Here is a 15,177-nt window from a genome sequence, read left to right on the forward strand (position 1 = left end):
AGTTTTCCCATGATTGTTGCTAGATGTGCATTTCCTCTGCTTCAGCTTGCTTAGGTTTCCTTGGGTTTCTTTAATTGGTGGTGGTTTTTTTTTCCCCCCCATGTAATTTTCAGTCTCTGACTCATATATTGATTTTATCCCATTCTCTTCCCCCTCATCCTGGGACTCCAGTTAAACATATGTTAGACCTATTCATTGTATCCATTGTGTCTCATACCCTCTTTCCCCCACCCGTTATTCTGTTTCTCCATGCTTCGTTGTTGATAGTTCCTTCTGACTTAACTTACACTTTACTGATTAAGTCTAATCTACCATTAAACTCATCCATTGATGCCTAAGTTCTTATTTTGTCATTCAGTTCTCTGATTTCTGGCATCTTTTTCAACTCTGTTATATCATGTTTTATAGTTTCCTGTTGCTTCTAAACATTCTTAAATTCGGTATCCATTTCCATGTATGTAGTAAACATAGCTTTTCTACAGTCTATGTCAAATAATGGCAGGGACTCCAGATTTGAAGTCTCTTATTTCTTATCATGTTGTCGTCTCTAAGTGTGCCTTGTTTTTATTATTCGCTGAGCATTTTATGAGAGAATTTGCTTTCAGGAATACTTCAAGACCTAGATGTTCGTTGCTCCCCCACCTCCCTTCGTGAAGGGGAGTGAGATTCAAGGTGTTGGCAGCTGGTTCTCTGCCTCTGGTGGCCACGTGACTCCTCCCATCCTACTTGTCTCTGGTCGACCTTCCTGGGTTGGCATCACCACTGAGGTAGAAAAGGCTCTACTTCCTTCTCAAAGCTCACGTTTTCTCCTTATTTTCTGCCTGATAATAACTGTTAGATCTTTGATATTTTTCTAGTGGAAGCATTTTTAATTTTGTCTAAATTTTTAAATTGTCTTCAGCTGGGAAGTTGATCCTGGTCAAAGACTGAAGTCACCTTTTCTGTAAGCTTAAATACTCCTGACTTGTCTCCTCCTCTAGGGTCTAGTTTCCATCATTGTTCCATCTTTGTTGCTTTTTTCCCCCAAACTCTACATCGTATTTCTCTTCATTTTAAAAAGGGTGACCACATGTATCAAGTTGTTATTTAAAAGTATCCCCGGGCTTCCCTGGTGGCGCAGTGGTTGAGGGTCCGCCTGCCGATGCAGGGGACACGGGTTCGTGCCCCGGTCCGGGAAGATCCCACATGCCGCGGAGCGGCTGGGCCCGTGAGCCATGGCCGCTGAGCCTGCGCATCCGGAGCCTGTGCTCCACAACGGGAGAGGCCACAACAGTGAGAGGCCCGCGTACCGCAAAAAAAAAAAAAAAAAGTATCCCCCTTCCCAGTAGTTCTCACACTTGTAAGCCATGTCTTTTAACACAGTTTTGTGTTGCCTACCTATGTTATCAGAATCTTTTATGTAAGTATTGTTTCTTACTGAGCTCTGTTAGTGAAATGGAAATAAGGTCACCATGTTTGTTTCATCTAGTGATTTATCAAACAAAGGACACTGAGAAATTAGACACAGATAGAGGAGGTAAGGTGATTGAGACAAGTCAAATGTCCTTTCTGTGCTTTAATAAAAAATGGATGTACTGTTATCAGAGCCAACTAGATATTTAAAGCCAGAGCTGGGGAAGCAGGGTCTGGCATCACCCACAGCACAGGCACCATGGCTCCTTGGGAACACTCTGCGTGCTGTGGAGACAAGCTGGCCCTGAATTATGGTTCCTCTACTTCCCAGCCATGTGACCTTGAGTTATGACCCTTTCTGAAGCTCTCGTGCCTCCCAGGATAGTAATCTCAGTCTTGTTGGTGTGTGTTGAGCATCCAGCATGCGTGCCTGGCATGTATTTAAGGGCTCCGAAAAGAGTCGTCTTCCTCTAGCTTTGTACTTCACAGTCGCTCAGCTATAAAGTTGTTGCTTCTTTTGTTTTGAGATGGAGTTAGTTAGAATCACAAGCTGGGTTGAGTTGAGGCTCATTTCCTGCTCCTGACTTATTTTCTCTTTTAAAGGGAAAATGTGTTTATTTTCAGCTTCTAAGCTTTACTCTGGTGTTGGATTTATCCCCTTAGAAAGAAAGGGCTGCAGTAAGGTGGAGAAGCAGAGTTTTGTAGCCAAATCAGGTACCACATTGACTAGTTTACTCCTTTTGCCTGCTTCCTCTAAAGTTATGTTAAAATAGATTGCATACTTTCTAATATAGAATCAGTAGAATTTAAATAAACAGCTAGGTTTTTTCCATTTTCATCTTTGATTCATCTTTTTAAGGTTTTGTGATTCCCCCCCGCCCCACCCCCACCCCACACACACTTTTGTTTTTTAGTTTTTTGTTTTGTTTTGGTTTTTTGGCTGCTTTGGGTTCTCATTGCTGCACTCAGGCTTTCTCTAGTTGTGGCGAGCAGGGGCTACTCTTTGTTGCGGTCGCAGGCTTCTCATTGTGGTGGCTTCTCTTGTTGCAGAGCACGGGCTCTAGGTGCGTGGGCTCAATAGTGGTGGTACACAGGCTTAGTTGCTCCGCAGCATGTGGGATCTTCCCGGACCAGGGCTCGAACCCGTGTCGCCTGCATTGGCAGGCGGATTCTTAACCACTGAGCCACCAGGGAAGCCCCAAGGTATTCTTTTTCACTTTCTCTCCTTTCATCATCATCATAGGTGGTAAAGTAGTGAAGATAAAAATATTTATCCTGCCTCCAAGAGCAGGAAAAAGGCCCCCGTGATATAGGTAGATTCAGGTTGTGGGTTCAGCAACTTGGAGGATAAAACAAAGCAAGCATGTGGACTTGCCCCTCTGCTCCGCTGACAACTGTTGGCTCTGCCGCTAGGGCTCCTTGAGGACTGCTGCACAGAGATTACTCCCTCCTGCTCACCCCCAGCCCAGGGATTGGCAGAATCGCACGCAGGCGATCAGGTAGAGAACACGGATACTTGTACAGCCCCGCTGCGTGTCTGTCCTCAAGGGCAGAAGCCTGTGACACAGCTGCCCACGTCAGTCCATGAGCTTGGCTGACGTCAGCTGTGAAAGGTAATTGCTTTTTCTTGGCTGGCTAACAAGAGGAAAGTTACTGTGACGAGGACTGTAGGAGCCCTGCTAACCAAGGAGGAGAAGGCTGCCGAGTGTGGCCCACCCACGCTGGTGATGGTGTGTTCCCTTCTAAGCTGGCTAAGAATGCTAATACTTTTGCCAGCCTGTTCTGCAGAGTGTAGAAACGGAGGAAGAATCTTTCTTTCAAGAAACAAGAGGCACAGAGAAATACAAATGGGGCATATTTTTGTTTAGTCATTTAAGTAAGAGGTTGGAGTCCAGACTGGCTAGAGGTTAAAAGACTTAAGGCCTCCCTGAAGGTCTAGAAGTAGACTTCTCATCTCAGTGCTACAGCATGTTACTGAAAACAAGGAGAGGAGCTTGAAAGATATGCCTTTCCTTCAAAAAGGCTCATAGCAAAGCCTGAGTGCCTCTCCTCAAGGTGGTAGCAGTTTCCAGCGCCCACCTCCTGTATTAGGGCAAAAGTAGAGAACCTGAGGAGCCTGCATGCTCAGTGGGAATCTGACTGCGGAATGCTGAGTTGTACCCCAGTAAAGCTGTCCCTTTAACCGGCACACTTGGGGAATCAGGGCACTCCAGAACATGGCACTTTGTGGTTGTCCAGGGGTGTTGAGTCCTGTGCTAGGTGTAAGGAACAGCTTCTCTCTCACCTCTGCAGCTATTTATGGTGGACAGACGAAGCTTGTGGCATGTTTGGGGAAGTAAAGCTCTTTGACCAGCTGCACATCTTCAATCTGGTAATAACTGGTAAAGAAGGTGGTAAAGATTACCATCATCTTTATTTGAAAGAGGGGAATTAAAACATGTCTCCAGTGAATGAGCTGAGCAGAACCAAAAGGAAATGTTAAATCTGTCTTGTGACTTCACATGGGTAGACAGCTAGAAGCATTAGAAGTCTGATGGATGAATTGATAATCGTTGAAGCTGGGTAGTGGGTCTGTGGAGGTTCAATATACCATTGTCTCTCCTTTTGTATATTTGAAATTCTCTGTAATAGACTGTTTTAAGCCCATGGGAAATGGCATCTATTTTGTAAAATTAGAAGTATAAAAAGCCAACCTCACACCAGTCAGAATGGCCATAATTAAAAAGTCTACAAATAATCAATGCTGGAGAGGGTGTGGAGAAAAGGGAACCCTTCTACACTGTTGGTGGGAATGTAAATTGGTGCAGCCACTATGGAGAACAGTATGGAGTTTCCTTAAAAAACTAAAAATAGAGCTACCATATGACCCAGCAATCCCACTCCTGGGCATATATCTAGAGAAAACTCGAATTCGAAAAGATACATGCACCCCAGTGTTCACTGCAGCATTACTGATTGATACAATAGCCAAGACATGGAAGCAACCTAAATGTCTATCAATGGATATATGTCTATAAATGTCTATAAATGGATAAAGAAGATGTGGTATATATGTACAATGGAATATTACTCAGCCATAAAAAGGAACAAAATAATGCCCACACACACAGAAAATAGAATACTACACGGCCATAAAAAAGAGTGAAATAATGCCATTTGCAGCAACATAGTAGACCTATAGATTATCATATTAAGTAAGCAAGAGAAAGACAAATATATGATATCACTTATATGTGGAATCTAAGGAAATTATACAAGTGAACTTACTTACAAAACAGACTTATGGTTACCAAAGGGGAAAGTGGGGGGAGGGATAAATTAGGAGGTTGGGATTAACAGATATACACTATTATATGTAAAATAGATAACCAACAAGGACCTACTACATCGCACAAGGAACTATATTCAATGTCTTATATGTGTGTCTGTGTGTGTATATATATATATACACATAACTGAATCACTTTGCTATACACTTGAAACTAAGGTAACGTTGTAAATGAACTGTACTTCAATTTTTTAAAAATCCAGAAATATTTCTGAAAATTTTAGGGGAAGTTTTTTATTAGTTAGAGGTAATAGTATAAATCAGAGAGCTGCCTCTACATCTGTAAGCTAACCAAGTAGGAAATCTGTAACTAGATTAAGAAGCCCTACCCCCCTTCATCCCTTTTACATTGAGTCATTCCCACTACCTGGCAGCTAACATACGGCCAGTTCTTCTTTCTTTTTTTTAAAAAAAAAACATCCCCCAGGAGCACATTTCTTTATATATACACAACATAATGATAACTGAATACAGTACAGTAAATCCGCAAGCATTTATTGCCTGTTGATTATATGTACTAAGCCCTGAGGATAGAAGTCATTGACTTCAAAAGGCTTACATTCTAGGAAGGAGGTTAGACATGCAAGTAAAATAAAGCACAGCATGACTACTGAAACAGTAGAACTCTAAAGGATCCCGCCAGCGTGGAGAGGGGGGTTATGAATGCCAGACTCTGTGGAGAGGGGAGGTGTGTGCCGAGGTCTCCTGGCGAAAGTGTCCGAGTGAGGGTTCAAGGGATGAATGGGAGTGCCCTGGGGCATAGGCTGCAGCACTGAAGGGGCAGCGGCCAAGCCAGTGGATTAGTGAAATTATGCTTTGTTTGGTAACGCCGGACTATAAGGACTGAGGTCAGTTGTGGCAGGAACTAGAGGTAAACCAGACGGGACGTGAAAAGCTTTGTGAAAATCAGGCTGAGGAATCTGAGCTCTGTCTTGGGACTTGCCAATAGGACAGCAGCATGGTCAGAATTACCACCCTGATTTATGGTTTTAAGTGCTGACTTGACCTCATGTGTTTAATCTCTTCCTGTCCTCAAGCTCACATGTCAGTTACAACATTTTCAGTTACAAGTAACACAGAACTCAACTCACATGGTTTAAACCCAGCATGGATGAACCCTGAAGATATAAGCCAGTCACCACAAGACAAATACGGAATGATTCCCCTTACATGAGGTACCTAGAGTAACCAAATCCATAGAGACAGGAAGTAGAGCGGGGGGTCGCCAGGGACGGGGAAGAGGGAACAGGGAGCTATTGTTTACTAGGTACAGAGTTTGTTTTACTTCTGGAGACAGATGGTGGTGATGGTTGCACGAGAGTGTGAAGGTACTTAATACCAGTAAACTGTACACTTAACAATGGTTAAAATGATAAGTATCTTACGTATATTAGTACAATACAAAAAAGTACCAAAACAAAATGGCTTAAACCAAACGGAAAACATTATTTCCTAACAGCTTCCTTGGTAGAGCAGCTTCAGACTTGGTTAGTTGTTGATTCAACAGTATCAAAAAGGACCCAGGTTGTCTTCAGCTGCCCACTCCACCAGCCTCCACCCACCTGCTTCCTCCTCAGCCAATTCCCCTCGTAAGACAACTGCCCCAGTCAGAAATTTCTTTCCAACAGACTCACAGCTATGGAGAACAAACTAGTGGTCACCAGTGGGGAGAGGGAAGGTAGGGGATTAAGAGGCACAAACTACTATGTGTAAAATAAGCTACAAGGATATGTTGTACAGAGCAAGGAGTATAGCCAGTATTTTATCATAACTTTAAATGGAGTATAATCTATAAGAATTTTGAATCACTGTGTTGTACACCTGAAACTAATATTATTATAAATCAATTATCCTTCAATTAAGATAAAGAAAACAAATTTCTTTCCAAAAGAGCATCCAAGAAAAGAGACCATCTAAGAGCAAGAAAGGCTTCCAAAACCACGTATTCCTCAACATCCCCACTTGAATGTCTAATAGCCATTTCACCTGCAGCACAGCCAAAGCCGAGCTCCTGATGTCCTCCCCCCCCGCCACCCTCTTCTCACCTTCTTTCAGTCTCACTAACTGGCAGTTCATTCTTTCTCCAAACCATTCCTGTACTCAGGCCAAAAACCTTAGAGTCATCTTGGGCCCCTCTCTGTGTGTCCCACCCTACATCCATCAACAGATTCTTTTGACTCTGCCTTTAAATGTTTCCAGGGTCCAGCTACTCTTAACCACCCTGACTCTGCTTTGAGCCACCACCATCTCTTATCTGGATTATTGCAATAGCTTCTTAACTGGTCTCCCTGTTTCTGCCCTTGGTCACTTATTCATTCATCGAACAGATATTTCAATGAGTACTTAATATATGCAGGCATTGCTCTGGGTGCTTGCAATTCTGCAGGTAAAAATCCCTGCCCTCCTGGAGCTTTCATTCTGTTCTCAAAATAGCAGTCAGAGTGATCTCTTTCAAATGTAAGTCAATCATGTCACTTCTCTGCTCAGAATTCTTAGATTTATGCTGTAGTCTGTACATGTAGGTGATGAGGAAAAGCACGTTTTAATCTCAGGGTGCCTGTGCCTCTGACGAATGCTGTCATGTCACAGAGCATAGTTCAGTTTGAATGTGAACTTTTAAAGTGCAGAGAAAGAGGATGAAAAAAATAGTTTCTAGCATGCAGGATTCTAGAAATAGAAAGCACTGCATTGAATGACGTCAGAGGCATCTATGTAATAGAGTGATCACTCCAGTAATGATTTCTTAACCACCTGCCTCTCATCCTTTTTCCTTATTTTGCTGAATTCTTTGGACAAGTTGAGCTCTCAAAACACATTGAACATCTATTAAATGGATGTGCCCCCTCTTGAGTTTTTTTAAATTGAGCTAAGACGTACATGCAATGATAATCCAGATCAAGATATACCATTTTTCAGCACTCCAGAAGACTCCCTTGTTCCCTCTTTCAGTCCATAGCATCTTCCAAATGTAACCAGTATTCTGACTTGTATCACCATAAAATTAGTTTTGCCTGTGTCTGAACTTTGCATTGATGAAATCTTTCATGCAAAATTAGGTCTGTGAGATTCATCCATGGCATTGCAGGTAGCTCTAGTTCTTTCTTTTTTGTTGCAGTATCATATTCCATTGTGTGAAAATACACAATTTATCCATTCTACTATTGATAGATATTTGGGTTGTTTCCTGTTTTGGCTGTTATGAGTAACATGTCTTTTGTTGGCTGTAAGCATTCATTTCTCTTTTCACTCTGGGAGTATACTTGCTGGATCATAGGACATGCTTACGGATACAGAACTTTAGGAGAGAGTGCAAACAATAAAGTGGTTGTACCCTCTGAGGGGTGTGAGATGTCTTCCTGGATCCGGTGGGTCTGAGCTGCTGCCTGACCCATTATTTGTTCATGTTTTTGTCTTCCCCCTGCTCTACCCCAAGCCACAGTGTTGAACAAAAGTAATGATTAGAACACAAAGACAAGGTTGAAATTGTGCAAGACGGAATATCAGTAATCCTTGGATTAAAAGGGAAATTCTCCAGTGACCTATTATCACATGACACGGTTCTGTTACCTTCATCACATCAGTTTCAGTTCCATTTTCTTAATACTTGAAATTTTTTTGAAAGAGGTGGGAAACAAAACACGGTAGGAAACCCTATTCCTAAATAGTAAATGTTTGGGCTACAGAATTAGGCGAGACTGGAGGGGGCTAGCAGTGATCTGATTTCATGCACATACTGATCGTTAGGAATACAAAGTGACGAACAAGATACATAGAGCTTCCACCACGTGGGGAAGCTGACCAGCAATCGCAGTGCACCGTGGGGAGAGCCGTGGGGAGGAGTACGGTAAAGAGAAACGCCGGCGTCTTCCTTTACGTGACACACACGAAAACCACAACGCTACTGCGCCGGAGGTGTGGGGTTTCCACATGTCACTCAGCTCTGCACCACCAGCCAGGTGGCCTACCATTGCCTCCGTTCTGACACTGTCTCCCTGGAGGTGGCATCAGACTCCACAGGTTACAGGTCGGTCCCGCGGGACTGACCCCACCTCAGATGCCAACTGCAAGTCGTCTAGGTTGTCACTGTGCTTCTGACAGACGAGCTCCAGATCAGAGGTTCCCACGACCCCCTCCTCGGGTTCGATCAGTTTGCTAGAGGGCACAGCATGAGCCAAGCCTGGAAGCTAGGCAGAGCGCGACACGCCGGGAGCTTTCAGAAAAGTTAAATCTTCACTGGGGCTGAAGCATAGTGTTTCAGGGGAGAACAGTAGCAAGCAGTGAAGCTAGAAATATAATCAGATATCAGACCATGAAAAGCTCTAAAATAATAGCAACAGCAGCCAGTGTTCTGGTGAAATTGGCTTTTTCCAGACTCCGGACTAAGCACATATCAAGGACTATCTCATTTAATATTTAATATCCTTAAACCATAGGTACGTTATTATAGATGATAAAATGTAATTAAGTAATGGCCAAAGCTACAGCCCTTAAAATGACAGGTCTAGACCTTAAATCCGTATCTTTTGAGTGATCGAAAGCCCGTTCTCTTAGCCACTCGTATAGCTAGTACCACATAAGCCATGCTTTATCCTCCTAGGAGCTCAGCTTCTTAAATGTGATCTTGTTTCATTATAGCGGCACCATTTAGGATAATGATTCCTTTTAAAGAAAAAAACTTCACGGACCTTTAATATTGACTTAAATCAGCTAGTGTTCCTCAAATGGATGCAAATATAATACTGACATAAACTCCTGGTACTTAACACTGCTCGTATATCAAAACAAGTATACCAATTAATACCCCCCCAAAAAAATTAAAGTGAATGAAATGCAAATTAAGTAGCACTAATTTAATGCCACTAATGGTGTTTGGTGAAAATCGTTGCTCTGGATGAGTGAGTGGCACTGACACTTCACTTGGTCAGGGCACCCTGGCTGCTGGCGGCTGTGGAGACTCCACTTCCCATACCTGACCTCTCGTTCAACCTTCCAGGAAACCATAACGCTGTCTCGCTTCACTTGGAGTGTGGACATCTCACACGTTAGATCCACCACTTCCCATTCACCTATAACACCTGAAGCCGTGCTGCATGGTACCCACAGGATTGTAAACCCACAGGCTCTGAAATACAGTTCCTGTGTTTTAATGCAACTTGAATTCAGAATGTTTTTAAAGTTCCAAACTTAATCAAATGAGATTCGATCTGGAAAGGACTTTGGTCTGTGAATGAGAGTGGGAAAGGAGGACGGCTACGAGGGGCACGTGTGCTGGCTTTTGAGGGCTGCTAAAGTAATGCTTAGTAAGAGACTCTTCTGACGTTTTTCTGCTTCTTCACAGGGGTTGGCACCAGGAATTATTACAGAAAGATTGGCTACAGATTGCAAGGTCCGTACATGGTAAAAAATCTAAAATAACCGCCACACCAGCGCACCTTGACACCTGTCCTCCCTGGCAGAAAACAGAGATTCAGGATGTGTTGAACACTCAGCACAGAGGCTGAGCGAAGCACATGGACCTCCCTGACAAGGAGCCTCCCCCTCGCCCTCCCGCTGGAGCCACAGAGACTGGAAGCCGCACTCAGGGCCGGGCCGGGTGTCTGCTGACCAAGCCTACGGAGCCTGGGCGCTCAGAGCCCCCGCACCGCACCCTCCTGCATGTTCTCAAGACGTCACTTCCGTTTCAAGGCTTAAGTCCTATATCCAATTTCTAAATTCTGCATGAGGCCTGCAAGTGACCTAACCATGACTCAGGCACAGTGACAAAAGCAAACTGATCATCTCATTTGAACTGCATGGTTCATGAACTAAAAACTGGCTATGTCATTTGAGGAGGACACATAGTTTCTATCAGCAGGTTATTTATATCCAGTTTCTATCAGCAGGTTATTTATATCCTGTACAGACAAAGCGCCAGGTTGGGACATGTGAAAACTGTCACGTTGATCTCTGACCTATAACTACATATGCCTTCCAGCACAGGTCAAGAAAATGAGCTTTTCTTTTCACGGACATCATTCTGGTTTGAAATAACAGTGTGATGGGGAGAGAAGAAGCAAGATTGTAGGCTTATGTTTCAAGCTTGAAACCAGCCTTTCACATTTTTAATCGTCTGTACTTTGCGCACTCTTGACAATTGCAAAACACCGTGGGCGGCACTTTCTCCCAGAGAGGCGTTTGGCTTCCCCATTGGTCTGTCCTGAGCAGGCAGAGTCTGCTGTGCATGTGTCTGGGTTTGGGTGACATCTGTGGATGTCAAGAGGCACATCCACAGGTGCTGTTCCCTTTATTTTAATTCTTTAAATCGATTTTGGTTTGTTTTAAACGGAGAAAAATCAGGGTTAAACTTTTTTGTGAAAGCAAAAAAATGGAAAACAGGCCCAAATCTAAAAATAGGAAAGAGACTGGCTTTTTCAAAGTTTCATCTTTATAGAACTGCCTCTATGTAACTTCCAGGTAATCTAAGGAGACTCAGCCTGGAGAGGGCCCGTTCGTAAGAACATAGCTTAACCCTGCATCCCTTGGCTTCTGTGGCATTTTACAAAGGTTTATTAAATGGAATTGATTCTTCTAAAGGTTTGAAAAATAAAATCTTCAACATACAAGGAAGAATCACGTAAGGTTTTTTCCTCTCCCTGTAAACGCCGTGACATTTGCCATGAGCTTATGGGTTTGGGTTTCCTGCCCAGGGCACTGTTTGTTTCTTCCTGGGTCCTGTTTGCCATTTTGTTAAACTGCTACAAGGCAAACGGCGCTGACTTCCTGTGGGCGCGCTGTGGCACTGCAGAGGCCTTCTGTGAGTGCCATTTAAGGAAGTCAGCTACTTCTCAGTCTTGAGCCAAACTGACGATTATAGCCCAGAACACAGCCTCTCAGATAACTGAGGAACTGCCCCAGAGAAGCGTGGTTTTCAGCACAGTCTTGGGGGAAAAAAAACCAAAAAACAAAAAAGATCAGCACATGCACAGCGAGTCAGTATGCTCTTGGCACCTGGGAAGGAAGTCTTGTCATGGAAGGAGTATCGGCATTGGCTTCCCAGCCAGAGAGGCATTTAATCTTCATGTTTAACGTCGACACTCTTCCAGTCAGCGCGCCCTTTTCTTTAATAATTAAAGCAGATGTACGGTGTATGTTTGATAGGCCACAAACAGGCTGTTCTGTTTAGCATCAGATTCAAGTTAACTCATGGAGAAGCCAGAATGACTTCCCCAGACCTCGATATGTGAACATTTCTTTTACCGAGCCTTTCTGCCGCTAGAAGCTTCAGCTTCTCCCCTGACTGCCAAGCACTGTCCCCGGCATCTGTGGTGCCTGGCGCCTCCACAGCCCGGCTGGCCTGGCTCTCCTAGAGATTACGTGCACTGGCTCAAATGACCACCTCGTGAGAAAGATCAGTTAGGCAGGATCCTGTCGGCCTCCGCGTGAAACGTTTAAAGCTGCAGTTTGTGTTTCTGATCTGTATTGAATGACTCCTTAGCAACCATCTCAGGCCCACTCACAGCTCCGCTTTTGACTCAAGTTTTTGTTAAATCTCCTGGAGAGGTTTTGTTGTTGTTTTTAAATTATCAAAAACAGACCGAAATCTATTCAAATAAAAAATGAGACTTTAAAAATACATTATCGCCAAGTTAAAGGGCCTGGTAGTGCTGTTTCCCCAACTTAGGAATGAATGTGGAGCCCTTTTAAAGGAAAAAATGTCTGCTAACACAAACAAATACTGAAAAGTACAACTTAAAAGCCAAAGCCTGTTCTATGAAAACAGCTTTCGAAATGCAGGTTTTCATTTCCAAAGGTTTTTATGGGTGGTGGTTGTTTTTTAAGATTATCACCTAATTAAAAACAAAATTTTGTTCATAAAGAACCCACAGACCCTTAAGCTGATGAAAGAGCTCAAGATCTAGGTTCTGAAAACCTGGGCTCCTTTACTAACTCTGAAGCTGTGGGCAAGTCCCCTCCCCTTTCTCAGCTACACACTCCCCCCCCCTCCAATTTATAACATGAGAGAATCGCCCATCTGTCGGGGTAAGCGCAAGATCCAGTGGGGTCCCATTTGAGAGACACTGCCTAAACCACGACATTATGTAAAATGCGGTTAACTCCAGTGAAGTGGCTTCTCGACAGATGTGTGACCTCGAGCAAGAACACTCTGCCTCTCAGCAAGTTTCCTGTCTGTAAAGTGGAAATGATAACAGTTTCTCCTCCATGCAGTAGCTGTCAGGATTAAATGAGCTCACTTATGTCAGTTTCTTAGACCAGGGCCTGTGGAATGTAAAACACACTACAGGTACGGGCTATTATGACCAACATGTAACAAGTGCAGTATCTGGCCCATTTTAACACGGGAGTTTCTTCTCTGTTGGCAGTAGAATCTTATTTTTTGCTAGAATCTTTAACTTTTGCCTTCTCTCCCATCCTCTGATCATTCCTTCTGTTTCATTCACATAAGTCTAAGGTTACAAATTGTCAGATCCATGCTTTGAGGGACAAGAAACTAGCTGAGACTCTGCAACAGCAAAAAGCATTTCCAAATATCACTGTCATTCTGGGGGCTTCCCGGAAAGTTGTCCAGTATTAGCATGGACTGCGGTCTCCCACGAGTGTGCACAGGTAGCCACATCCACTTAGGGAGTCCCCCGAGGGAGGCTGGCCCCCTTCCGTGGCAGGGAGGACAAGCAGTGCCCCATCTGTGCCCCATCTGTGCCTTAGGGTCGTGTGTGCCCTCTGTACGCTTGTGTTGAACTCCATGCAGGCAGCTCCAGAAACTAAGCTTACAGACCTTTTAAAGAATCTGATTTTAACATAGATAATCAAACACGCCTGTAATAAGGGGCAAACCAGTTGCTTTTCTACAGCCAAATGTGCAGCCTTATCTCTTCCTGTCTCCACATGCCTAGAATACCCTTCTGTCCACCTGGAGGACTCCTCCTCCAAGGAGGGAACTGCCATCTGAGGCCCACCATGTGCTGCTTCTCTATCTAGGCCACCCTTATGCAGCCCTCATGGTCAACGCTCATCTTCGCCCATGAACAAATGAAGACACAGGCTGGTGTCATCATGGCTGGGCCTGAAGCCCCAGGGCCACCACGTTGCCCATTAGAGTCGGCACCAGCCCTAAATGTCCACAGATCGCATACACATCCACGTGAAAGGTGCCCGCAGAGCGGCCCAGCACAGAAGCCCTGAGCTCAGCTATAATACTAAGTGGGTTTAGGATTCCAACGCGAGTCACTGACTCGGCCTTTCTCCACTCCACCCCAATGTTTTCAGTCAGCTTATGTTTAAAGAAGACACAAGTATTGAGCAACGAGGCTGTGCTTTCGTATTATTTCATCCTCACAACAACCTGTAACCTGAGACCTGTCACCAGCCTGGTTTTCCCCAGTGCAGGTAGTGGAAGGGCACGATGTCATCAAGAGAGAACGCAGGCGCTTCCCTGGTGGCGCAGTGGGTAAGAATCCACCTGCCAATTCAGGGGACACAGGTTTGAGCCCTGGTTCCGGGAAGATCCCACATGCCACAGAGCAACTAAGCCTGTGTGCCACAACTACTGAGCCTGTGCTCTACAGCCCACGAGCCACAACTACTGAGCCCGCGTGCCACAACTACTGAAGCCTGTGTGCCTAGAGCCCATGCTCCACAGCAAGGGAAGCCACTGCAATGAGAAGCCCACACACTGCAACGAGTAGACCCCGCTTGGCGCAACTAGAGAAAGCCGTGAAGAAGACCCAATGCAGCTAAAAATAAATAAATAAAAAACAGATACAACATTAAAATAGAAATAAAAAGTGTTTAAAAAAAAAAGAGAACGCAGAGCAAAGGGAGAGTCTGCTCTTTCCGTTTCAATAAAAATAGCTTTTTTTGGTTCTAAAAATTATATATGCTCAATATAACAGATTGAAATGAAACAGAAAGGTACAAAATAACCTGAAATCCCACCATCAGACACTGGTAAGCCCTGTGATGAACGTGCTTCCATGCGTCTCACCCGCACCCGAACACACACAGCCATCAGTCACCTTTACGTAAAATGGTCACACAGTGCATGTCGCTTTGTAACCTTTTTCACTCCACAAAATGTAAGTAATACCAGCATCTTCCCGTGTCAGTACACACGGATCTACTTCATCCTTTTTAATGACTTCCTAGCTTCCCGTTGTCTGCAGATCCCACACTTTAAGTGGGCCTTCTCATATCTTACATTCGTTTATATCCTCATTGTCACAATAGCTAGAATTGTGTATGAAGCATGGGGGCTGCATACACTCGTTGACTCAATATTAAGATTTGCTTTCGTTTTTTTCTATAAGCCTCACTCATCCGTGACAGGCTTCTGTGTCCCTCCCTGTGGTTCTTCGCCCCCAAGCCCTTCCATCCTTCACTGTTACCCACCTTCCAGGAGATGGGGAAGGAGCAACCTGCCTGCGGCCTGGCCGTGCCCCGGCAGAGGCAGCAGCACCTGC

The 15,177-nt window shown here is 44.3% G+C and overlaps 1 protein-coding gene and 1 long non-coding RNA gene across 3 annotated transcripts in view; one reads left to right on the top strand and one right to left on the bottom strand.

The window, feature by feature from the left end:
• ELP3 (elongator acetyltransferase complex subunit 3) overlaps nt 1–12,392 on the top strand; it is a 112,762-nt gene extending 100,370 nt beyond the window's left edge. For both annotated transcript variants that reach the window (XM_060015230.1, XM_069540799.1), the window contains one exon: nt 10,059–12,392. In XM_060015230.1, the coding sequence (XP_059871213.1) occupies nt 10,059–10,135 (77 nt within the window). In that variant the 3' untranslated portion in view covers nt 10,136–12,392. The remainder of the gene's footprint in view (nt 1–10,058) is intronic.
• LOC138414113 (uncharacterized) overlaps nt 1–15,177 on the bottom strand; it is a 62,931-nt gene that overhangs the window by 10,066 nt on the left and 37,688 nt on the right. The window lies entirely within an intron of this gene.

This window comes from Delphinus delphis, chromosome 6 (assembly GCF_949987515.2).
Source record: "Delphinus delphis chromosome 6, mDelDel1.2, whole genome shotgun sequence".
In the NCBI taxonomy this organism is placed as follows: Eukaryota; Metazoa; Chordata; class Mammalia; order Artiodactyla; family Delphinidae; genus Delphinus; species Delphinus delphis.